The sequence below is a fragment of the Tasmannia lanceolata genome, unplaced genomic scaffold, assembly GCF_043159265.1.
Source record: "Tasmannia lanceolata isolate RefF3 unplaced genomic scaffold, GAP_Taslan_0.1 ptg000002l, whole genome shotgun sequence".
NCBI classification, from domain to species: Eukaryota; Viridiplantae; Streptophyta; class Magnoliopsida; order Canellales; family Winteraceae; genus Tasmannia; species Tasmannia lanceolata.
Genome location: NW_027518679.1, coordinates 53,983,379 through 54,009,348, shown reverse-complemented (window position 1 = coordinate 54,009,348; position 25,970 = coordinate 53,983,379). Strand labels below are relative to the sequence as shown.

Genomic DNA, 25,970 nt, shown 5'->3' with positions numbered 1-25,970 from the left:
ATTTCCCTAAAATTATTGTTAGACAACGTGGATGTGATTGCATCCCAGCCGATTTCTGTGGACCCCATCTTGATCCCATGATCTTAGACCCTTGATCCATCGGTCCTAGTTTTATGGGTTCTACTGAGAATATCTATGCTGTTGATTTTTGTAAGCCTTTATATTGTTGATAGGATGTCATCTGATATGGTCACCAGATGAATCGGATTTATTCTTATGGTTGAACCGCTTTTGACAAATACACGAAGAATTAAACTGGATCAACAGGCCTTATCCGTATAAAAACTCAAAAATATGAGCTGTAAGGGGAAGTGATATTTACGCCCCTTTTGATCACCAGGGACACACCCAGCGCCAGTGTATCAATGACAAAGGGGGGGCTAATGTACTTGATGTCAGAAAAATTAAGTGGGTTTGATTGCAACGTACACTAACACTGGGTGTCCCCGGTGATCAAAAGGGGCGTAAATACAATTTACCGTTGTAAATTGTGGTTTCCACCTTATAACACGGGTATGTGGGAGATTGACTATTATATAACAAATTCTTGGCTCGGCCCCTGATGGATCTTCCCAATAAGTCTATTTCCTTGAAGCTAACTTGGAACCCATGAGAGAGGGAGATCCAAAACTCAAAATAGACAAAATATAGATCACTAAACCCACAATTCTAGCAGATCAATTGTCTTGAGTCACATAATCAGCAAGGTTGAGTCCGCAACTTCACTTTAAGCTAGCAACATACAACAAACAACATCAATTGCCAGAGATAAGGGTTGATGAGACCAATGGCAATATTCAGTACTACTCTTCATTTGATGTGGTTTGAGTATGGAAATAGCCATGCAGCCCTTGTTGTTTTGACCATAGATTTCGTGGGGACTACTTTTCAGTAATTCAATGTACGAAATATGGAAATAGAAATCAACAGAATAGGACAAAGCAAATAAGGAAACCCAATATAAGATAGCAATAACATAAATAAGGAAATCATCTAAATAAGAAAATTTATTCCTAACATTTTTTTTGCCCAAAAGAGGATCGATTGAAGCAAGTGTACATTTGGAAGAAGCGAGTGTCGAGAGAGATAGCATATTTTAGGAAAAAATGGAGGAGAGGTAGATGAAGACTCCTGGTCTTTTCTTCTTCTTCGATTAGGGCGGATATACCTAGGAATCAAATGACCTAGATGCCCTTGTGAAATTGGCTGAATTCCTGTGGTGCGGTATAGTTTATGAAAGGAGATTAAGGGGTATAACACTTAGGCTCTGTTTGGTTGCAAACAGAGATTAAGGGGTATAACACTTAGCTTAGGCTCTGTTTGGTTGCAAAAAGTAGGAAAGACGGCTGAGCATTTCTAGGAATATGAAATACCAAATGTTGTTTGGTTGTCATTTTTTGGCTCAAATCCCATTGGTCTACTAGACATGGAAGAGACATCATTATTAGCTTTTTGCTTAGGTGGTGCCTATGTGGCGGGATTGTCCCCTCCCCTACTTTTCCAATGCCAAGCCTTGTTTTTGGTAAATTTTAGAGGGGAGAAGAGTAAAATATGAAATGCCATGTGTAATCATTACTTCTTTCTCTCTTTCTCTCTCTCTCTTCTACTATTTATTTTGTTAATGACACCCCTCCATTCTCCCGAATGCTTTGACATCTAACCAAACACACTACCAAAATTCCCACTAATCTTCTCTTGTCTACACATATCCCACCCTTGTCACCTCCTCGTTGACTACTGCTTCCACTAAAATCTCATCTAACCAAACAGAGCCTGCACTGTTTTTGCTTTTTTTGGCCGGGGAGATGAGCTAGGAATTTGGAATAGCCAAAATTGGCGGCTTCCTCTGGCATCAGCATTTTCTCCTCTTCATTCGTTTCCCCCCTTAGAGAGACCCTCAGATTTTGCATCTATAAGCTCAATGGATTTCAAATTGCTTCGAAAATGGTGTAGAGTCAGCCCAACGACTGCGGTGGAATGTGAAAGCTCCAAGGTTTACTCTGAGTTTCTTTTTTTCCCTTTTGCTTTTCTTTATTTTCCCTTTTGATCCAAGTTGATTAGTCTCTTCTTCTTTAATTCGCGGGTTGGTTGTTCCATAACCCGATATAGGCTTTTGATTATTCCTAAGTTTTCTTGTATAACTCTTTTACATTTACATTTTTTCCATATAATTTAGATTTTTGAGTTTTTTATATTTATCTTATTTCTGGATTATTGAAAGTAGAAATCCCTGAAAGGGTTTCTTGATAATTTTTGGCAGATTTGATGGGATCATCATGTTTTGGTTTTTCCTGTTAATAACAACCGATTGCCTTTATTTAATTTGGTTGCTATATTCCAAAAATCTCCACTAATTGGAGATTCTGCTTTGTGCGCTAGTAGTGTCTATGTTTGGCTTGTCTAAGAATTCTTTTTTTATTTCATTTTTTTTCTCTAGATGAGAATTATATTATACCTCATCGTAAAGAAGGGATGGACTAGTTTATTATTAGTGTTGTATATTGGAGCATGGATGCGAAATATTTCTGTATTATTATTTTCATCAAGGCTTTCGTGTTGTGGTACAGACATCAGCAGATGAGGAATTGTTGCCAAAATCAGCTATCAACACCTATGACAGTTATCAAATGGCTGAGGTGCACAATTGAAATCCAATTTGTTGTTTATGGATGAATAGGGATGATATTTAATTAAGTTTGCATATTTCTTGCCAGCAGCCTTGGACAGTTGTTGGTGACGTTGGTGAGGATTTTAATTACTCTGGTGGAGTGGGAACTTTCAAGAAGGTAAACAAGCCATCAATTTGTTGTTTATCGATGAATGGGGATGATATTTAATTAAGTTTGAATATTTCTTGCCAGCAGCCTGTGATAGTTGTTGGTGACGTTGGTGAGGATTTTAATTACTCTGGTGGAGTGGTAACTTTCAAGAAGGTAAACAAGCCATCAATTTGTTGTTTATCGATGAATGGGGATGAATGGGGATGATATTTAATTAAGTTTGCATATTTCTTGCCAGCAGCCTGTGATAGTTGTTGGTGACGTTGGTGAGGATTTTAATTACTCTGGTGGAGTGGTAACTTTCAAGAAGGTAAACAAGCCATCAATTTGTTGTTTATCGATGAATGGGGATGATATTTAATTAAGTTTGCATATTTCTTGCCAGCAGCCTTTGACAGTTGTTGGTGAGGATTTTAATTACGCTGGTGGAGTGGTAACTTTCAAGAACGTTTACAAGCCATCAATTTGTTGTTTATCGATGAATGGGGATGATATTTAATTAAGTTTGCATATTTCTTGCCAGCAGCCTTTGACAGTTGTTGGTGACGTTGGTGAGGATTTTAATTACTCTGGTGGAGTGGTAACTTTCAAGAAGGTAAACAAGCCATCAATTTGTTGTTTATGGATGAATGGGGATGATATTTAATTAAGTTTGATAGCTGTTGTTGACGTTGGTGGAGTTGATGGGTAATTCATATTTATTGTAAATTACCAAGCCAGCCCAAATTTAAGCGAGCTTGTCATGGATTATTTAGCAGTAAATGCAAGGACTCAGTAATTTACGGTTGTTTATATCATTCTAATGAAGCTGCACATGAGATCAGTGTAGTTACTGCAGAGTGAAACTGTTCTTATATAATGTGGTCATATAAATTATAATTTATCAGATAGCAGTTATTCATACACTGGTATGAAAATCCCTCCAACAATTCAAAATACTAAAAACTTAAATCCTATTCATTCTTTTATGTGCACATTGTTTACTTGAGAAATAAGATTTTAGTTGTCATAAAAAAAGATCTAGAAATGCAATCATCTCTATTTATAATCTGGCTTATTTGTTATCGTCGATAAATCCGACATGCACTTAATGCAAGTTCTCTTCAACAAATCTATGTAGCCGAGGAGAATCAAGCGGTTTTCGAGCCGTTATCTCTGAAAGAATCTCTTTGTTTGAAGGTTTGTTTTATCACATAGCGTACTGGTTAATATCTTTTTCTTTGAAATCGGGAATCTGGAATTATGTGAATCTGCTCTGGCTACTATTATAGCTTTGCCTATACATTAGAACTCAGCTCCATCACATAGCTTACTGGGTAATATCTTTTTCTTTGAAATCGGGAATCTGGAATTATGTGAATCTGCTCTGGCTACTATTATAGATTTGCCTATACATTAGAACTCAGCTCCAATTTCTCAACTGATTTATTTTGTTAGTTGGTGGTTCTTTGAATGACATCAAAATGTCTTTTCTGATGAAATAATCGTTCCCCATCTTGATCCCTTGCCTCATAGTCTTCACCCTTCATATCTAATAACTCCTTGGTGGCCTTTTACATACCTTTCCAGTTTCAAGAGTTACACCCTCAATTTCACTAACAACTTTCTTCGCATTGTCTCTCTGTTTTTTTTTTTGAAAGGCGACAATTTTCATTAATATTTTTGAAAGCATTCGGGACCAGAGGTCCCACCCTGCTTTCAGGATATTAACATATTTTCCATGAGCATACCCATGACTAGCTAGATACAATCTGAACAAGCAAAAATCAGCCATACTATCATCCATTACGCCATATTTCCTACCCACATATAGTGTTTTTACATATAATCAAATCCAGGTTCTAAACCACACCCCAAAGACCCTTCATCTTCTATCGGAAACCTGCCTAAGAACTCCTGACCTAAAGCCCCTTAAAAACCAAGATAATTGCATAAACAATCAAGCACCCAAGACTATAGGAATTTCCAGGAGGCAATCAATCCAAAGCAACCAAGCCCAAGGCCGAGAGCTAAAAATTATGCCTTCATCAAAAAGAGTCAGTCCATGTCTGCAACATCAACATTCTAGCACGTATCTTAAACCCTTAATATCCCTAAAATTAGTAAGAACATTTCTGAAGAGACTCGAGGAAAGCTTTGGAGAAGGGGGATCGAATCATCGCCTGCATCTCCCAAGGGCCTTCCCATGAAGCCAGGGGACGATCGAGGCGCTATTTTTTCTTCCAAAAAGGAGATGGCCATCTCCCTAGAAAAATCCCAAACTCTATTTCGATGCAATCTATCCTTAGGTCGGTTCCCGGTTCTAGCAAGGAAACCATTAGCCACTGCTAGCTCATCGACATAAACCATTCCTCTTATCTTTTGAAGAGTCATATTTAACACCATGATCTCCATGAAGAAGCTTCTCTTCCGACCACCAGGGCAGGAAGATGATTCTTGGGGATCTTGGTCCATCTATATTTTAAGAAAATAATCTTAAGGATCTCCTAATTTAAACCATCAACTTAGCCATTTAAAAGTTCAACCTAACCATTAAATGTTCCATTCCTTCCAAGAACCGATATGTCTCCCCAGGCAAGGCTTTTAGGATTTCAGGACTATAGATAATAGTATACCCCTGGCTCAAAAGGACGCAGGTCAATCAAATTCTTTTGGCGTTATATTCAGTTTGGCTGGAGATGTTCTGAACGGCTTGAAGAACTGGATTTTGAAGTGAAATACCTGTTCCACCGTAAATGCTCTGAACGGCTTAGGACGACCAGGATTTTGAACTGAAATATCATGTTCGGCCATATACGCTCTGAACGGCTTTAGACGACCAGGATTTTGAAGTGAAATATCATGTCTGGCCATGTGTGCTCTGAACGGATGGACGTAATGGATTTTAGAAGAGCTGTCACTTGCTCTCTATGGGCATGTCTGAAAGGCTGTGTTGTATCCAGGTTGGCCAAATTCTGGTCGAACTGGTCATCACGGCAAGCTTCAGCTAACCCTTTTTGGATAGGTTTATTCGTTGCATTAGTAACGACTCGATCTTCGACCTAGCTCAAGGCAGGCTTTTGGTCCAGAGTGAGCACGTTCAAATCGAGTTAGAAATTAGCATTTTATAGTTTCAACTGAACGGGTCGTTTCAGGCCCAACCTGAGGTGGGCCTTAGGCTTTAGGCATGTCCAACCCAAGCTGGGACTCAGGTTTTTGGACTTACCTTTATTCTACCCGAATGGGTCAGTTTCAAGCCCAACCCAAGCTAGGACTCAGGTTTTTGGACTTATGTTTATTCTACCCGAATGGGTCAATTTCAGGCCCAACCCGAGGCGGACCTCAGGCTTTAGGCATGTCCAACCCGACCTAGGACTCAGGTTTTTGGACTTATGTTTATTCTAACCGAGCAGGTCGGTCTTAGGCCCAACCCGAGGTGGACCTCAGGCTTTAGGCATGTCTAACCCGAGCTGGGACTCAGGTTTTTGGACTTATCCCTCGTGTAGCTCTCCTCCCTTCTATGAGGGCTCCTTCCTCTTCTTGGAGGCTTATCCTCCCTACGTTGCTTCATAGGGATTCTCTTTCGAAGTTCTCCTCCGGTTCGAATCCAGTGCAGCTAGCATCTCTTCTACGGATATATACTCTTCGGCTCCAGTCATGAGATCCGCCAAGGAGTGTGGGTTTCGGCGGGCTATTGAACGCCGGAACTCGTTGGACTCGGCACCCGTAAGGAGTGCATTCGTGGTGGCAGAATGATCTAAGCTCGGAACTTGAAGAGCTTCTTTGTTGAATCGGCTCACGGACGCTTTCAGAGACTTGTCGTCCTCTTGTCTTAATGCCATTGAGGGTGCCGCTGTCTTTCGTTGCCTTCGACTACTCATGGAGTGTCAGACTAGATCATCTCCAAAATCTTCGAAATTATCAACTAAGTTCGGCTTGAGTCGCAAATACCAATCTCTGGCAGCCCCAATCAAGGTAGTGGGAGAGGCCCTGCAAAGGAACTCGTTTGAAGAGCCGTGGAGGAGCATCATGGTTCTGAACATCTCCAGGTGATCCACGGGATCAATTGTTCCATCATATCGCGGGACTGACGGCATCTTGAACCCTTTGGGCGCTGGCGCGCGTAATACTTTATCTGTAAAGGGAGGTCTGCTTGAGAATGGTCTTGAAATGGGCCGATTATGATCCTTTGCCAGCTCTTCGATTAGATGATCTATTTCTTCTATTCTTCATAGCATTGGGTCGGCTCTCCTCTCTACTTGGCTAGCTGGTATGTTCCTTCTCTCCACAGTGGGACTTGCCGCTGAGTCTGAATGACTTTCTGAGCTCTTTAGACGGTGTCGAGATCTCGCATGTTCTGCACGATCCTCTCTGGCTCGGTGTCTATGCGCTGAGATGGATCGGGATCGGTGACAGGGATGAGGCTATGTTTGTGCATGTCTTGTTCTGGAGTGATGGACTTGCCTCGAAGAGGAGTGGTGGGTCTGATCACGACGGAGAGGTACGAACTCTTCCCCAGGGGGGGCTCAACCTTCCTTGCGGAGGTCGGAAAACTTCTGGAGGATGTTGTTCATGCACCTGTTGGATCAGGTTCTTGTACTAATTGACAAGGGTTGTCATCTGTTGGAAAAGGGTTTGGATTTGCTCAGGTGTAGAAGCTGAAGCGGGAGTTGGATGCTCTGAGCGGGCTAGACTTCGTTCTGTTGTTGTCAGGGAGTAACTACTTGTGAAGCGATCCGCCAGTTCTGAGCCATGCGATGTGATTCTGGCTGGACTGTTCGACCAGGGGGTACTCGATTACTCCTCCGTCCTGCCATTTGTAATGGGACTTGGAACAACTTTTAGTTCGGGTCCCACGGATGGCGCCAATCTGTTAGGCCCAAAATCGATAACAAATGAGGCAGTGACGAGGGAGCTGATCTGGCGGGTCCGAACTGCTGAACTGATTAAGGATTATATCCTGCACAGAACACAAGGTCAGAAGACCAACCCAAAGTCGTAGCTCCGGACGAGCCCTTCGACAGTCAAGTTAGTAATGGGCACAAAATTGAGAAAACCAAAGCTAGAGATGATGGCTTTTTTAGGGATTCCCCTACCTTTAAGCCTTAGGAGGCTTTTTATAGTGGAGTTTTGGGTATTGGATTACCCTTTTACCCTTGGGGACAGGTGTGAGCCCATTAGTGGATCAAACTTTATCCTTTCCTTCATGCCCTTGGACAGGTGCAAGATTGTGGTTGGGCAAGGTTTACACATGATCTTTCCTTTTTTAGGCTGTAATGACCCTATTACCCCTTGTTGGGTGATGAGCATGTGGGCTTGCCTTGGTACCACGTGTTGATCCGTGAGTGGGGGATCTTTTTACACCCCATCAGACCCCGATCCTGAGAGAGCAGCGGGAGACGGGCCCCCCATCCGGTCTTTCGGATCTCCACGTGTGGATTTGCTAGCTTCCATCGCAAAAGGCATTTCGCAGATGGTCCGTTGCATGTGAAAGCATCCACCTCTTGAATGAAGACAAAATCTGCTGGAAATTGAACCTATGTGGCTGCTCTCACATGCAACATATCATCCGCAAAATGCCTTTTGCGATGGACACTAGCAAATCGCTGTATATATACATATGCATAATGTATCTATATATTCATAATGAAGGTGCACTAAAGTTATTGGAATAAAATTTTATACAAAAAGAAAGACGCCGCCATCACTCTTATCTTGAATTTCATGAAATGTCAATGCTCCTAATATATCAACTCATGGAACTCCAAGTCTAGTAATGTAGGAGTCGCTTATGGTGATTTTTCATATTGGTCTTTGCTTTCGATTTTCTTAGATTACTTGCCTATTCCTTTTGTTCTGGATTTACCATTGGGTTGCTGATGATTGTGTTACTGATGACATCTCCTGATTTATGTTTATAATATATTTTCATGACATGTGATCCTCATAGTTATTGTTTTCCGTGATGATGACTAATATTGTGCGCTGCCATTAAAAAAAAAAAAAAAACTAATATTGTGCGCTATGTTGAAACTTGTGATTTAGAGAGACACTAGAGAATCTGGTGTCAAAGTTGCCGAAGAAGAAGATGCACTTCTATCGAGTAAAGATGTGCACAGAATGGCAAAACCACTACCGCTGGCTGCTAGACGTGCGAATGGTGCTGACAATGAGATGGAAATTGACAGCTATGGCACTTGTTCTAATTTACATCCTGGCAAATCAATTGGCCTTACATTTTTGTCCTCGGGTGGAGGGTTGGTTATACATGTTGACACCTTAAAATTTGGCGGAAAGGGTGTTTTGCAACGTACGGGGCTACTTGGGCCTGTTATGTCTGAATCGATAGCTGTTGCATTGTCATGGGTAATCTCTGTTCTCTCTTCGATACTTGTTTAGTTGTCTTGAATTATAGATGATGACTATATGCTTGTTTAGTATGTTTGTCATTCCCCTCCATGACAAACATACTATATATTTATATTTTCAGTCGTGAGGGTGTTTCATATGCTTTTGTGATCTCACAAATGCAGGTTTCTGATGTATTTTATATATTATATAACCAGTATCTCATTAGAAACTGGGAACCCTACTTTCAGTTTAAGAGGTTGGGATAAACATCACTTTGAAAAGAATAGGTTAAACATCTAGAAAATTCCAGGCTCACCTGTTGAGACTTTAACTGGTATTTTTAGTTATGCACTTAAAGTTATTGATTTATATATGTCACGGTTATATCTCACTGTAAACATTCTATAATTTTTCAGGTTAGAAGCAATGCTGCAGCTCTCAACTTGTTAGCTGCTACGAAATTCGATTTGCTAGAGGATAGAGATATTCACGTGCATGTGCGTCCTAGTGATTTAACTAAGGATGGACCATCAGTAGGAATGGCTTTTGCGACAGCATTCGTTTCACTGTTTAGTAATAGAGGAGTTCGACCTAATACAGCAATGACTGGAGAAATTTCACTGAATGGAGAAATATTAGCTGTTGGCTGTATTAAAGAAAAGGTTTGTCTACCGTCTTTATGTCTTTTATGTTTCTATAGGTTATTATTTTTTAAAACAAATATAAATCTTTTCCTCCCTCACTCTTTCCTTCCATATATAAACACATTTAATATGCACAGGTATACCCTATGCTCAAGCCGATCCCAACTAGTTTGGGACAGAGGCTTAGTTGAGTTGAGTTGAGAAGTATATCCTATGCTCAACATAATCCTATCATCAAGCATCAATCATCCAGCAAACTGCTTAGCCATTTTACGATCTTGTTTTAATGCAAATCAATGCAAATATTGGAAGATGGAATTTCCTAATGTTATGTATTTGAATTTGTAGATAGAGGCAGCACATGCTTACGGCATCAAAAGAGTAATCCTGCCTCAGTCGAACTTGAAAGACTCATATGCAGTGCCATCTCATATTCGTCGCGGCATGGAGGTATGTTATATATTTTGAATAGTTATGTAACATACATATTAGAGCTTAGAAATGTTCCATCACGGTTGAGTGCACTCTTGCTTAGCCGTTGAGCCTGGGAATATTTTTTCATGGCCAAAATGACCTTTGATCAATGTGCCGTTCTATTTACTTATCAATTATTAGGTTGAGAGTAGACTTTATAAGCATGCCACTTCTTTATTAGGATGACCCAATGCGTTCTCATTGTCTTAATGTACTTGAAAAACAGATATTGCCTGTTGCAAAAATGGAGGACGTTCTGAAACATGCTTTTGAAGGAGGATTCGCTTCCACTTCTGCGCCATCTGCTTTCAATTAGAGAAGCTCTGCCATGCATATTGGGCTTCCTAATTTCTAGGTATTTTAAATAATTTCTGAGAAAGGACTTGGATTCTCGTTTGCAAAGCTGGTATTCAATATTCAAGCGCCCGCAGCTTCATTTTATGCTCTGCTTGGCTGCAAGTGTGCCATAAGTATGTTAGTGATTTTGGTTTTTTCAAAACCATGTATTTTTCATGTTTTAGTGTTTTAGAAAATGTTTTATCAAAAGCGTTTGGGAAAAAGAAAATGTTTTCTTGGAAAGATTTGCTTTTACAAAAGGATGTAGAAGTGTAGTTGAAAAGATAGTCCCGTACCGAATGAGAGAAAGGAAAGAGGAGGGCTTATAAAGCACTACACTTCTCTAATACGTGTTGATTGCACATTGGGTTGAACCCATGGTTAGACCCACGGGACGGTGCAACGCACCGTTCGCGCACGCGTGCGTGTGGCATGGGCAATGGGCTATAGGGCGCTATTTTAGGCGCACTTCGCACGTACGCAACGTCGCGAGGAGCGATTGGAGCCTTTAAATTTTCCAGATTTGATCTGGACCGTTGGATCAAGATGAAGGTGGACCGGTCGGATGGGTGGGCCAAATGGTTCGTAGGCCCATCAAGCCCAATGCCGAATGGTTGGGTTGGGTTGAGCTTCGGCTCGGTCCTAACGGTTGGCCCAACGGGCCCAGAACTCCAACGGTCAAGGAATGTGATCAAATGGGTTGTGTCCCTTCCCCCAACGGTCAAGAGCCAAGGGGATGCGATCCGCACCATAGATAATTGATCTAACGATGACGGGGTTGGAGAGAGGTTTTACTCAAACCAACAGTCACCTCTAAGATCGATCAGGACCGTTCAATATCAAATGGGTGCGATCTAACGGTCAGATTTCAATCATTCTGGAAAGGTGCCATGTCGAGGTGTTTTACACACTGAAAAGACACCTAGTGGTCTGTAAAATGTGCAGAATTCGATCATTTCATAACAGAATCGAATTACCAATTTCCTTCTGCTATTCTGACAGATTCTAAACACACTTCTACATTCTTACAAATTTCCCAAGTAGTTCTACATACTGTTTTTCTTTTGTTTAATTATTCTAGATACTGTTCTTCTGCAGAAACAGTATCTGAAAATTTCTCTAAGGCTTGAAATTCCTGAAGGGTATTTCGGGTTTGATTCCGCTAGTGCAAGGCGTCATCAAACGTTAGTAGGGCTTCCCTACTAGGCTTCATTGTATCTTGGAGGCAATTCGCGGATCCCCTTTGCACTCTACTGGTGGGGGCGAATCTTGTCTTAAGGAAAGTGATATCACGCCTTGAAGCAACAGTCTTTAGTTGATTTCTATCCCAAAAGAGTACCCTCGAATTCTCCAACAAAGTAGTCAATGGGGAGGAGACAAACATGGCACGGCCCGTCTGCCACCTTTAGTCCCACCCATCAAACCACGTGAGCCCACCGTGCTATGCATTGGTGTATTATGGTGGCCCCACCCCTGCTATGCATGAGGTGTAAAAATACACAATGGAAAAAATTCTAGTTAAATTTTTTAATAAAAAAATCCATAGAAAATGACAAATAAATTCAATAACTATCACAGATTGATCATGCAACTTTGAATAATTTTTTCTCTTGAATATTTTTTAACCCTTAACTTGTTAAGGTTGTTGTTGGAAGTCTGTCCAATAGCAAATATCATAACCAAATCCAATTTGATAGTTGAATCTTAGATTTAATTGCAAACAACTGTAAGGAAACACAATTTTGCACTTACTCGTATTCCTCTAATTGCTTTGCTTTAAGCATCAAATCCTCAACCTTCACCTTTTAGATGCCTCTTAGATCAAGCACATGCTAAAAGTAAAAAACACCTAATTGGTACTGTGACTGCAATAATGGAAAAAAAGTAACATTAGCCTGTATGCATCTGCGAAATAAAAAAATACGATTAAAAAAACAGCAAAAAACCATAAACTATAAAAAAAGTGGTTTTTTCCCCCACCGAGGGTATTCACTGCCCAGAACCGAAACAAAACATAGCAGAAAAGAGAGAAAATTAAGTAGGTCAGTACATAGATAGATAGATATGGTTGAGAATTTTTAAAAAAATGAAAGAGAAGGGAAATGTACAGGGCGGAATGGGAGAGATTTTAGGGAAAGAGATTTGAAAGTGGCTGATTTTTTGCCATTTGAATTTAAAATGGATTTATGGTAGTTAGAACTTAGAAGCAAAACGTGATTGGTCATTAGAAACCGAATTTATAAGGAAGAAAGTGGACACGCATGACTGGAAGTTATCTCAAATCTAATTAGTAGGGGATGAATGCGAGCAGCAAAATAAGGTAAAATTAAATTCAGCAACAAACACAAAATTATAGAGGCAAATTTAATTTTTAAGGGGCGGGAAACCGAAATTAATTTGGTAAAACAGAGTTTTACCATGTTTATGACCATCACATCCTCTGTAATGCGAATACTCCGAATTGTCACCTATCCATACATTTTATAACGTTGCATCCCGCAAAGATCATAAATTGAGTCCCAAAGATCACCACTGTTTATTAAAAATAATAACAAAAAGAAAACACATTAGCAAAATATAATTAATAAAGAGACAATTTAACTATGTACATTTCAGGATAATTAGATTAGGGAAACAAAATCAGGATAAATAGATTAGGGAAAAGGAAAAGAGAACAAACCAAATCTATCCTCTTGGAATTCCCTCCTCTGATTTTCTTATTTGCTAATTCTATCATAATCTGATTGGGCAATTTTGTAGGTGGTAATTGGCAAAGCAAAACCGATTTAGGTAAGGATGTGACAGATTTAAAATTCAAAGTTGGCAGGAATCTTCTCAATAGGAAAGAATTAATTGCAATTTATAATATGAATACTTATTTTGGATATTCTTTCTCATCCATGTTAGATGCTCATCACATACTGGTATTTGCCAACTTTTCTACAATATGATGCCTAATATGCACATCATTCTATCATCATCCTGACCGATACTTTTTTTATTTCTCATTTTCGTATCTTTTTTTCCAGTTTCAAGCCCTTCTCTTAAATAAAACCGGATGTTTTTTTCCATGGTATTTACTGTCGGCTTCTTTTTATTAGTTGTTTAACATTTCTTTCTCGCCGGTTCTTTTACTAGTATATATATATAGAGAATTTATATGATGGTGGCCGTGAAAACACGTGAAGTCTGAAAAAAGTAGGTACGGCCAACTTTTCTCGATGATCCAAACTGTTCATCTGTTTGGGCACAACTCAAATAGGGTGTGCCCCAAAAATCATTTCCATAGGATGATCCTAACCCTCCGATCTGAAGAAGATCCTATAAATGATTTTTGAAAATCTCCATTTTCAGATCAGTTCAAATCGGAGGGTTAGGATCATCCAATGGAAATGATTTTTGGGGCCCAACCTATTTACGTTGTGCCCAAATAGATGAACGGTTTGGATCATCAAAAAAAGTGGGCCGTACCTACTTTTTTCAGACTTCACGTGTTTTCACGGACACCCATCATATAAATTCTCATATATATATATATATATATATATATATATATATATATATATATAGAGAGAGAGAGAGAGAGAGAGAGAGAGAGAGAATTTGTTTCTCAAAAAGGCAAAATAAGAAGGCAAACACACACGTACCGAGACTTGACAATATGATCCAAAAATGATCAAACCCTGAAATCCATGAGGAAAAAAAAAACATGATTAATGGTTTGGAACATGAAATAGATACAGAAAACATGGAAAACCGGACAAAAAACTTGCTTGAAAAAATCGACTACGAATAAGATGAAAAAGAAATGCAGAAATTGAAAAAGTATGAAGAAAAAATAAACAAAAGAAGGGCAAAAAATTCACCTTTTTGACATGGAGAATAGAGCTGAAAGGTGGAGCTGCTGATTACCTCTCAAAGAGTAATTGTTTTTGTAAAGGGAACCCGATCCCTCTTAATCGCATTCCTCTTGATCTTTCTGTAATTCCCTCGGAGGGTTTTTCGGGAAAATCCTATCTTCGGTTGTAATCTCCTTTTTCTTTAATATATTCTGGTTGGGGTCTGCCTAACCCCAAATTACTTATCAAAAAAAAAAAAAAAAAAGAGATGAAAGGTGGAGAAGAATTTCAAAATCGAAGGTGAAGAGAAAAGAAAAATGGATGTGTATAAACCTTCACAAATCTGTCCATTTTTTTCCTCCACGGTTCGAAGGGTTAGGATGATCCTATGGAGCTAATTTTTTGTGGACACCCTAATTATGTGAGAACCAATCGAATGAATGGTTTGGATCACCTAAACAATGTGGTCCTCCACTGTATTTTAAGGTAGTGTGTAGATAACTTATCTACACATGTGTGTAGAAACAGTTTTCTCATATATATATATATATATATATATATATATATATATCTCATATATATATATATATATATATATATATATATATATATATAGAGAGAGAGAGAGAGAGAGAGAGAGAGAGAGAGAGAAAAGTGTAGCTACACATACGTGTAGCTAACTTAGCTACACCGACGGCTTAAAATATAGTAGGCCCCACATTGTTTGGGTGATGCAAACCATTCATTTGATGGGCCCTCACATAGATAGGGTGTGCCCAAAAAATCAGCTCCATAGGATCATCCAACCCTACGATTTGTGGAGGCAAAAATGGACGTGAAAAAACCATCACAAATCTGTCCATTTTTGCCTCCACATTTTGAAGGGTTGAGATCATCCAATGGAGCTGATTTTTTGGGCACACCCTATCAATGTGAGGTCCTATCAAATGAATGGTTTGATCACCCAAATATGTGAGCCCACTGTATTTTAAGCCGTCAGTGTAGCTAAGTTAGCTACACGTATGTGTAGCTTCACTTAACTCATATATATATATATATATATATATATATATATATATATATAGAGAGAGAGAGAGAGAGAGAGAGAAAAAGAGAGAGAGGAAAGTGAAGCTACACACTCGTGTAGCTAACTTAGCTACACCGCCGGCTTAAAATACAGTGGGCCCACATTGTTTGGGTGATCCAAACCATTCATTTGATAGGCCCTCACATTGATAGGGTGTGCCTAAAAAATCAGCTCCATAGGATCATCCTAACCCTTCAAACTGTGGAGGCAAAAATGGACAGATTTGTGAAGGTTTTTATACGTCCATTTTTGCCTCCACAAATCGTAGGGTTGGGATGATCCTATGGAGCTGATTTTTTGGGCACACCCTATCTATGTGAGGGCCCATCAAATGAATGGCTTGCATCACGCAAACAATGTGGGGCCTACTGTATTTTAAGCCGGCGGTGTAGCTAAGTTAGCTACACGAGTGTGTAGCTACACTTTTCTTATATATATATATATATATGAGGAAAGTGTCTCTAGTCTCTCCCCTAGATAAGCTTATCTACTCCCTTTAAAAAAACACAGTGGGCCCACGCTGTTTGGATGATCCAAAGCATTCATTTGATAGGTCCTAACATAGATAGGGTGTGCCCAAAAAATCAGCACCAAAGGGTCATCCTATAACTTCGTTTTGTGGTGCCTTGTGGTACCCAGAGTGGACACATATAAACGTCCACGTTTATATGCGTCCATTTTGGACACGGTGTGCCCAACAAAATGAAGTTCTAGGATGACCCTTTGGTGCTGATTTTTTGGGCACACCCTATCTATGTTAGGACCTATCAAATGAATGCTTTGGATCATCCAAACAGCGTGGGCCCACTGTGTTTTTTTAAAGGGAGGAGTAGATAAGCTTATCTAGGGGAGAGACTAGAGACACTTTCCTCTATATATATATATATATATATATATATATATATATATATATATATATATATATATATATATATATATATATATATATATATATATGAGGAAAAGGATTGTACGCTCGAGTGTACCAACCTTATGGTACGCTCGAGTGCCCAATCACATGTGAGCCCACATTTTTAGGATGATCCAAAGCATTCATTTGAAAGGCCCTTATATAGATGGGGTGTGTACCAAAAATCAGCTCCATAGGATCATCCTAACCCATCCATTTGTGGAGGGCAAAATGGACAGACACTGTTTGTCCACAAATCTGCCCATTTTTGCCCTCCACTTTGGAGGGGTTAGGATGATTCAATGGAGCTGATTTTTGGAACACACCCTATCTATGATAGGGCCTTGCAAATGAATGCTTTGGATCACCACAAAAAAATGTGGGACCCATGTGATTGGGCACTCGAGCGTACCATAAGGTTGGTACGCTCGACCTTACAATCCTTTTCCTCTCTCTCTCTCTCTCTCTCTCTCTCTCTCTCTATATATATATATATATATATATATATATATATAAGCTGGATGGTAAAGCCCAAGCTTTTTTGAATTTTTTGAAAAATCTATGGAATTTACAACTCACTTGTTTTGACTTTTTATAACCATTCTCTCTCTCTCTCTCTCTCTCTCTCTCTCTATATATATATATATATATATATATATATATATATATATATATAATTCTCAGATAAAAATTTAAGAAAAGAGAACCCAGTAAAACGTGTAATAGAAGCATTGTTCGTGCTTGATAAAATAATGAGGATGTACTTGTTCCGATGCAACTTCAAATCTGGAGCTATTTCCTCACTCCAAATAACATTGTTTGATTCTGATCACCAATGGTGGGCGATGCCAGAATCTTATTATCCGACCTGCCAAGTCAAGATTTCTATAATTTTTATTGAAAGAAAATTATCAGAAAATTCGAAAAGGAAAACAAAGTCAATAGCAATAACATTAAGTTGAATGTAGTTGGCTGTAGTCAAATCTCAATTGATGCAGTAGAAAGCTAAGGCATCTAAAATTAAATTTGCACATATGAACAAAAGAAGAAAAATTAATTTTGTACAGAGGAAAAGAAAATTCTAGATTTGATTTGATTTTGAGAAATCTGCTTCATGGTTCCTTGAAACCAAATTAAGTTCTTAATTGAAAGTGGGAGAGAAAAAACAAAAGGGCACTAAGAAAAATGAAAAATTAAGGAACAGAAAAGAGGGGTATTGGTAGAGAGAACTGATGCAAGGCCTTGCAAGCCAAACCCAACCCTATTTCCACCTCCATCCAAATGGGAAAAAAGGACTTGAATCGAGGAAGAAAACGGCTCAAATAAATACCTCGAAAATGGTAGAGCTTCCACAGAGATAGAAATGAAGATGACCACACACTCCATATTAGCAGAAACAAAAAAAAATGCATTTGGAATGGAAAAAAGGAGAAATAAATACATAACAGGAGGAAGAAAACGGTCACATACCCTAGAGGCGACGTTGTCTATTGTTTGAACCCTTCTAACACTGCGCCTAAGGAACTGATTTTGAGGGTTTTGGTTAGAAGAAATTTTGACAAATATATTAATCGGTAATAGTCAAAACTAAAAAAAGAAGTCTTATATTCTGAAATGCCCTCTTGCAACTGATTCGAATAGATGTTTTCATGAAAACTATATGTTGACAAAAGACCATCACAGCTGCTGTTCAGTGAGACCATCACGTTTTCACGTATTTCATCAATCATATGGTGTGCAAATGCAAAGATACAAAAATAGAGATGGATCCATTACAGTGCACATCAGCTAAAAAGCCTTTCTTTTGGGAGTTTGAGAGGACGGGGTTAGAAGCCATCTTTCCCATCAGCTTCCAAGATTCCCACCTCGAGAAAGAAATAAAAAACCAGAACTGGAAAAAAGAAAAAGAAAAATACATAACAAAAAAAGGAAAAAACATTACCGAAGCAACCCATTTTACCCTAGATTGGAGGGCTAGGATTAGCCTATGGAAATGATTTTACGGGAACAACCTATTGATGTTGTGTTCCATCACATGGACGGTTTGGATCAACCTATGATGTGGTCCGTGCGATATATATATATATATACTAGTAAAAAACCCCGTGCATCGCCAACAAAGAATTGTACAGACCACATCATAGGTTGATCTAAGCCGTCCATGTGATGGAACACAACATAAATAGGTTGTGCCCGTAAAATAATTTCCATCGGCTGATCCTAGCCTTCCAATCTTGGGGAACTGCCCCAAAAGAAAAAGAAGGCCCACAAAATGCATCGGGTAAAGACAAAAATCAGAGAGAGATTTTAGTGTGAAAAGAAAAATCATATTGTAAAAGGAAACCCAAGAAGCACCTTTTGCTTCCTCAAATATTTATTTTCCCTTGACGCCATAAAAGGAAAGCTCTAAACCCCTTTGCAATTTTGTGCGAATCTCCTGCTCTTGCTGGGTTTTCTATGCTTTTGGAAGGAGAAATCTGAGATATGGAATTTCAGAATTCGTGAGGGATTTTTGGAAGAGAGTTGATGATGTGTTACCCTTGAAAAAAATGGTGGCCTCTGGAAAAACAAGCGTTAGAGAGATTTTAATGGCTTTTTGGCGATAAAATTTGAGAAGAAACCAAAGGCTAGACAAAATCCTTTTTAATCCAAAACACAGATTTGGGAATAAGGGACAATTTAGTCATTCTATAAGTTGAAATGGATAGACGTTTGGAATCTGTCAGCTATTAAAGTGGAAAGAGCCTTTTGAGGAAAACGACACCAAAAAACCTTTAACGTGTTTATAGATTTGGGAATAAGGGCATTTTAGTCATGTTATAACTCCAAATGGATGTAAGTTTGGCGGTGCGCGTTTGCCCGAGAGGCTAATCCATCGCTATCTCCGTCCAAACCGAGATGAGATGGGAAGAAAAAAACAAAACTCAATTAATATACTCTTTTCACGTTAAATGCACGTGGCGACAATTCAAATTTCCGGAATTCTAAAAAAACAGAAAAATTTAGTTTCCCTTCCTGCATATAATATATAGATACCGGTACTAATTCTCTCTGAGCATGGATGTTAGATATGATGCATAGAGCCAAGTAGTAGGATTATCTAATATTGGATTGACTTTAGTCTTCTTCGCCTCCTAGAGAGACGACGGATTCTAGCTAATATTGGATTGACTTTAGTCTTCTTCGCCTCCTAGAAAGACGACGGATTCTAGTGTTAATTCCAATATCAAATAACACTGATATCGACCCTCCAAGACTTGTGTGTTTTCTTTTCTTTTATCCCCCGGGAGACATGCATGCTTAGGTAAACGTCTTTTCAGGGATATTTGTTCTCATATCATATGATTTTCTCCCAAAATTCTTTGAAGTTAATAAAAAATGACATGAAACCCGAGTGCTTGCATTCGGGCGGATGGGGTGCTCTTCGAACCTTCCTCTTTCGTCATCAAGCACGGACTTTTGTATCTCTGGTTATCCGTTGCAACAGAGTATAGTATTGGTTCCAGAGCCGACTTCCTTGGATGTCGACTCTTCTTTGTTTTAAGTACGTCTTGGTTCCGGGCTAGTCCCTGAATCAAGAAGTATCTCACATTTTCTATCGCTACTCATGCTGTGGGGGCACTCTTTCGAGAGTTCCTTGGTAGAGCTCTCCTTCATATGTAGAGATCTCAGAGGCTGCTGGGGCTCGTCCCCCGGCGCTCTCAGGATCAGGGTACTAATAAGCAACCCCATGCGATGCACGGACAACAAAGAAAATCAATAAACTAAAAATAAATAAACAAACAAAGATAATGAGATAGAAAATTAATGTTTAATAAAGCAAATGAATAAAAATCTGATTTCTTCACCACTTTAAAAGGAAAAAAACAATCGTTTATAATGAAACAAAAGCGTAGTAGATCGATATATCTATTTGTGATGAGGGAGATGAATAAGGAACCAGTATGTTGAGGATTACTTATTCTAAATGTATGTGCGATTCTAGAAAAAATTTGGCATGGTGTAGGTTGGATGAACACAACAAAGTGAATATAAATTTAACAAAATATTATCATTGATACTATTATACAGTTGCTTACCTAAAGAGCAACTTAGCATAATAGTGATGTCTCCTGTCTCTTTACGAAATACTCCTTACAGCAATGGGTTGACCCACTTTTACGCATAAATGACAAACCAATGCATATACTATAATCATTTGGCATAATAAAAACAGAGAATGCTGACACACAGCATGGTGTTGAGATGTCCTGTGTCTAAATACAAAGTGCAATTAGATCCCAAAACCTACAGCGATATAGAGAGCGGATGACTAAAAATTAAAAATTAAAAATTAAACAGATAACCCAATGAAGGAAGTTGGATCATAGCTTAAAATCAACTCTTTCAATTTTTATCTCAATGGCATAAATGTTTCTCCTCCTTTACAGAAGATCCTTGCCAACACTCTTCAGTGTAAATCAATGCTCTATTCAGCCTTTCATGGGAACTATTAAAAAAAAAAAAAGAGAGAGAGAAAAAGAGTAAAATTGAGTAAAACATAGAATCCAAACATGAGAAACTCAAACTAAAAAAGGTTATGACAATACAGAAAAAAATCACAAAATGATAACTAAATAGAAACCCACTATGATAAAAAGTACAAACAATATAAAAGCAGAAAGAATATTTTATAGAAACAGTATAAGACATTGAATGCCGCATATATTATCTTTTCATATGTTATTTTGATACAAAAAATAGAGAATCCTTTCAAAGAGCTCTCCCTCTTGCCTTTGTTCTGCTAGTGGTTATGATCTGGGTTTGATTTTGTTAGTCTACCAGTGTTACATGTGAGGCATAGAATATGTTTGCCTCAGGTCAGATATGATTTATGGAAGCTTAATTTATTATTTGCAAGGAAAGTCCTTTGTTTTAATTTGTTACTCAGTGCAAGGGGTTCCATTAAGTGTTGGATATTCGAGGAGTTTCTAACATCATTCCTATATCAAGTTAAAATATAAACAAATCATGAAAAAAAATAAAAAGCAATACGATATGATAGTTCATTGTCCGTACGACATAAAATCTCCTCTTAAGCGTTCATTTTCCTAAACCTGTTTGATAAGAAGCATTCCTCAAAGAAAAAGAAAGTGCAAAAAAAGTACAGAAGAAATGATGAACAGACGTAGAAGATTGATACGTAACCAACCATAAAGCATAAACATTGAGCTGTACTAAAATTAGAAAAAAAAAATCGAAATTTTTAGCAACAACCCTATAAAAGTAAAACCATTAATTACTTCTAAAATTATGAAAAAATACTCAAATTTGTAACAGCTGAATCAAAAGAACCATATCATTTTCCTCTAAATTGTGGAAATAAAAATTTTCACTGCTAATTGAATTTGACATTACACATGCGGACACTCTCATGGATGAGAAATTTCTTACACGCGGAAAAAAGATACATTGAATTAACCCTATTCACATTTTACTCGAGGTACCTTCAATTTATGATAATATCCCTCTTAATTAACCAAAACCATATCATTTTCCTCTAAATTGTGGAAATAAATTTTTTTACTGCTAATCGAATTCGACAATACAAACGCGGCCAATCTCACGGATAAGAATTTTCTTACACATGGAAAAATTTAAATTGAACTAACCCTATTCAATTTTTTTTTAAGAGGGACGTTCAATTTATGATAATATCCCTCTTTGTTAACCAATACCATATCATTTTCCTCTAAATTGTGGAAATAAAAAATTTTCAAAGAGGGCCTTATTTTCAAAGAAAAGATAACAAAAGAGGAGGACAGAAATGCTATCAATTGGGTGGAAAGAGAAACAAAACAGGGTGGAAATATCGTTCCTACAAACAGAACCATTCTATACTTATGTTTTAACTCTGTTCTACTGAACTATAGAGATGGGATTTGTTCATAACAAATGGGCTAGGTAAAGGTCCTTGTAGCCTGCAACTTGGTCGATCCTTGGTTGACATGTTGCCTGACATTTCAACTCAACAGGAAGCTATTACTAAGCTCTGTTGCTAAGAATTTCGAGGGTGCCAATAGCAAAATAACATCAATTAAACTGAAGACAATACAAAAAGGATTTGGGGATTGCATTTTCACTCCTTTGTAAATTGAAGCTCCCCTCTTTTTCTGCAAATTTGGGTGAGACCATAAGAATTCTACAACCAGAGTGGGATGCGTGAATTAAGAGTTAAGGCTTGGTCAAGAAACCTTCTCACTGTCTCATTATATTTGAAAAACAGATTTTACCGGCAAAGACAATGGAGAACGTTTTGAAACAAGCTTTTGAAGGAGGATGCCCCAATTTTGCCATGCCACCCTTCGACCCGAAATCCAGGATCACACGATCCCAATGTTAAGGCATGGAGAGAGCCTCAGCCAAAGCATATCACTAAATGGGCGGATATGCCTACACCGGTTGTTTTCTCTTTGGATGGCATGTTCATGATAAAGCATCGCTTGTGTGGTTTTCTCTTTGGATGGCATGTTCACGAGAAAACATCGCTTCATTTTGTGATACCCTATGGAATTGTTGCTATGCATAGCATAGAGGACGTGAGGACTTTTTGCTGTAAATAGGTATGTCTTTTCTAAACAGTTGCACACATGATTTTCTGTCTCTGTTTATTGGCCCTTTTTCGAAATTTACACAATGAAGAAGATTTCAATGTGTGGCATTCTCAACTTTCAGAAGATTGATACCACACACACACACACACACACACACACGCACGCACGCACCTCTGAAAACTGCTTCACCATATGCATCCTTACATTTACTAAAGGCACACTCAAACCTCTGAAAACTGCTTCACCGTAAAAAGAAGACTTTTAGACATGTCAAAATACATCATCTTTGAAAGAATTTTGCTCCAATTTATGTGCATGTTCTCCAGCGACAATGGACTCAAAACACTCCTTATCCTCCATCCTTGAAGAGGCAGACTGAGGTATCCCAAACACGTCCCATAAACGAAGAATCTCATCTGCCCCAGCCGATACCACAGTCGATCTGTCTGGACTCTGCACAAACCAATACTAAACTAAGAAAGTCATCATTGGCGTGTTAGACATTAAAGTGTCTTTCTTTTTTCCATTATTCTATAGATATGATATGATCATTTTCTTTTGTTTTCTGTTTCTAGTTCTAATCCTGGGAAAGGTGGAGAATTCTAGATGCATAGCCTGGTAGCTATCCAATTTTCGACATAAACAGAGCTGGTTTTTTCTGAACCCATGAGCGCTCAAAATCTCCTGATGCCTGTTCCACTCAAATGCACAAACCTGTAGGCACACCACACGCAGGAATGAGTAAATCATGAACAAGAACCAAAGATTGTGTTATGTGCGCATGAAGTGTGAGAATATGACAAAATACATATACAAAACATATTTATGTCTTGCTTGTATCATTATATACTGCAGGATACCAACTTATATAGATAACTAAGAGTAAGGGAATTAACGCCAAATTAGATTATTGAAAAATATATATATATACAAAACACATTGCTATTTATTACCTGTGCATTGATATCTAAACTGCTGAGACATCTCCCTATCTGACAATCTCATATCTTAATACAGCGATAGTTTGTGCCGCGGCCGGAAACCAGTATTTTAGATTGATATGGACACCAAGCAAAGACCTTGATTGTTGCATTATAGTCACTAAACCAGTGCAAATATTTGCATGACACCATGCTCGAGTTTCCCATATGTGAAGGACTGAAGGAGGTTGAAAGTGCAGTTAATTAACTGTATAATATGCGTGTATTCGTGTAACGACCCGATTTCTAGAACCAGGCCGCTACACCTATTTTGACAAATCACCTAAATTATTTTATTTTCATTTTATTTTTATTATTATTTTTTTTTTTTTAGGAACAACTTAAATGAGCGGAAGCATTCACAATAATAAAATCCATCCAAAACTTTAAAACTCACTCTGTCCCAAATTAAAGACCTAGCATTCCAAATAAAATTTATTACAGCCCGAACTTTAATAACTTAAACTGAGTTTAATAAAACGACAGGTGACCCATCTGTCACCCCACCCTCTCTATTTATTTCCCCATTCCCGCTTTATTTATATGTCTTCGTTTGCGAAGGCTCCCTCTTTTACTAATCCTGTGGAGGGAAATGTAGCAACGTAAGAGCAAGGAAAAAGGGCTAACGACATAAAAGCAACACGGTACAATAACGATAAAAATTCTCAATATTAGAATCCTTTTAAACTATACAGTTTTTCTCAAATCCTACATAAATGAGACATAACTACATTGGCATTTTATTTATTCAAATTTCAAGAAGAAATATAGGTGGAAATAAATCAAGCAATATGTACTCTCATCCCCAATAGTCATACGGCAATTCCCAATAAGATCATGTTCGGTGGCCTTCCAGCCTGGCCGTCAACTATTGACCATCAAGGAGTCCTCCGTCCCCTAATGAGACGTGCTCCTTTCTAGGGTTCTCTTTGGGTCACCATATGGTTCCACCCGAAAATGCATTGTTAGCCAGGTGTCGTACGCTCTCAGTCTGGGTAACTTTTGGCTTTTGCCCAAGGACGAATCTAAGGGTCTGCCTTAGTCCTCCCTCCCTCATTTCCAAATCCTAGAATGGCATACAGAATCTACAATTTTTCTTTATGAACATGCTGGGTCTATTTTAATTTACAACTTTATCTAACATAAATCATAGCAAATTTGCTTTCTGAAATGAAAGCCTAAAGAAATATGGTATTGAAACATATACGATGCCTTTACCTTCTAACACAGTCACATATCCAATAATCATAGGAATTACACTGAGTTACCGTTATGAAGCGAGTCCATATTCACTTGCCTTGTTGTCACGTGGGAAGAAATGAGATAATGCTTACGAGAAGTTCACTGAAACAACTTGATAAGTACCCTGAACAATTATGTAACATTTGTAGATTCCCCTTCAATCAACATTTCATCCTTCTAAACTTTTATTTCTTATTGCAGGCTGCATAAAAGTGGAAGTGAACAAGGCACAGGTTTAGGCAACTAAGATGGATCGATTTTCTGGTGGCAATGCTGGTGGCAATGACCAAGGCTTAAAGGATAGGGTGGTGGTATCAACACTGAAATTTTGCTACATGACCTTCGAAGGGTTCCTGATTTGGTGGACAATGAAATGGGTTGTTATTATCAATCGGTTGTAGGGATAACAATTTCTTTTAGAAGACAAGGTGTTGTTGGTATAAGAGTATGGCTGTGTAGTTTATTAAAATATGGCTATGCCATTTTTAATTCCCTCCCCTAATACATTCATGTTCCTATTTGCTAATTATAATACTATATTAAATAATCCTATGTTAACAGATCTACTACAACATGTTAGATTTTTATATGGTGTGAACCTTATAGTTCAGTACATGGTCAAGAAAGTGTGCCTACTTACATGATGATCCCACCGTTCAATTGATGGGCTCAACCTAACCAATGTATAAGCACATTTTCTTTCACATAAATTCCATCTTTTTAGACATATGATCACACCCTTTCTTCCTTGGACC

The 25,970-nt window shown here is 38.3% G+C and overlaps 1 protein-coding gene across 5 annotated transcripts; it reads left to right on the top strand.

Moving 5' to 3' along the window:
* Positions 1-1,754: 1,754 nt before the first annotated feature.
* Positions 1,755-25,759, top strand: LOC143878957 (lon protease homolog 2, peroxisomal-like). Of its 5 annotated transcripts, XR_013251106.1 has the most exons (12): positions 1,755-1,993; positions 2,568-2,636; positions 2,718-2,786; positions 2,865-2,933; positions 3,169-3,213; positions 3,307-3,375; positions 8,805-9,125; positions 9,527-9,772; positions 10,103-10,204; positions 10,455-10,583; positions 22,666-23,002; positions 25,417-25,759. XR_013251106.1 is itself a non-coding variant. In XM_077381173.1 (11 exons), the coding sequence occupies exons 1-10, from the start codon at positions 1,922-1,924 to the stop codon at positions 10,542-10,544; spliced, it is 1,152 nt and encodes a 383-aa protein (XP_077237288.1). In that variant the 5' UTR covers positions 1,755-1,921; the 3' UTR covers positions 10,545-10,583; positions 25,417-25,759. The 5 variants fall into 5 exon arrangements, 1 of the variants encoding a protein (XP_077237288.1); XR_013251107.1 differs by lacking the exon at positions 3,169-3,213; XM_077381173.1 differs by lacking the exon at positions 22,666-23,002.
* The last annotated feature ends 211 nt before the right edge of the window (positions 25,760-25,970 follow it).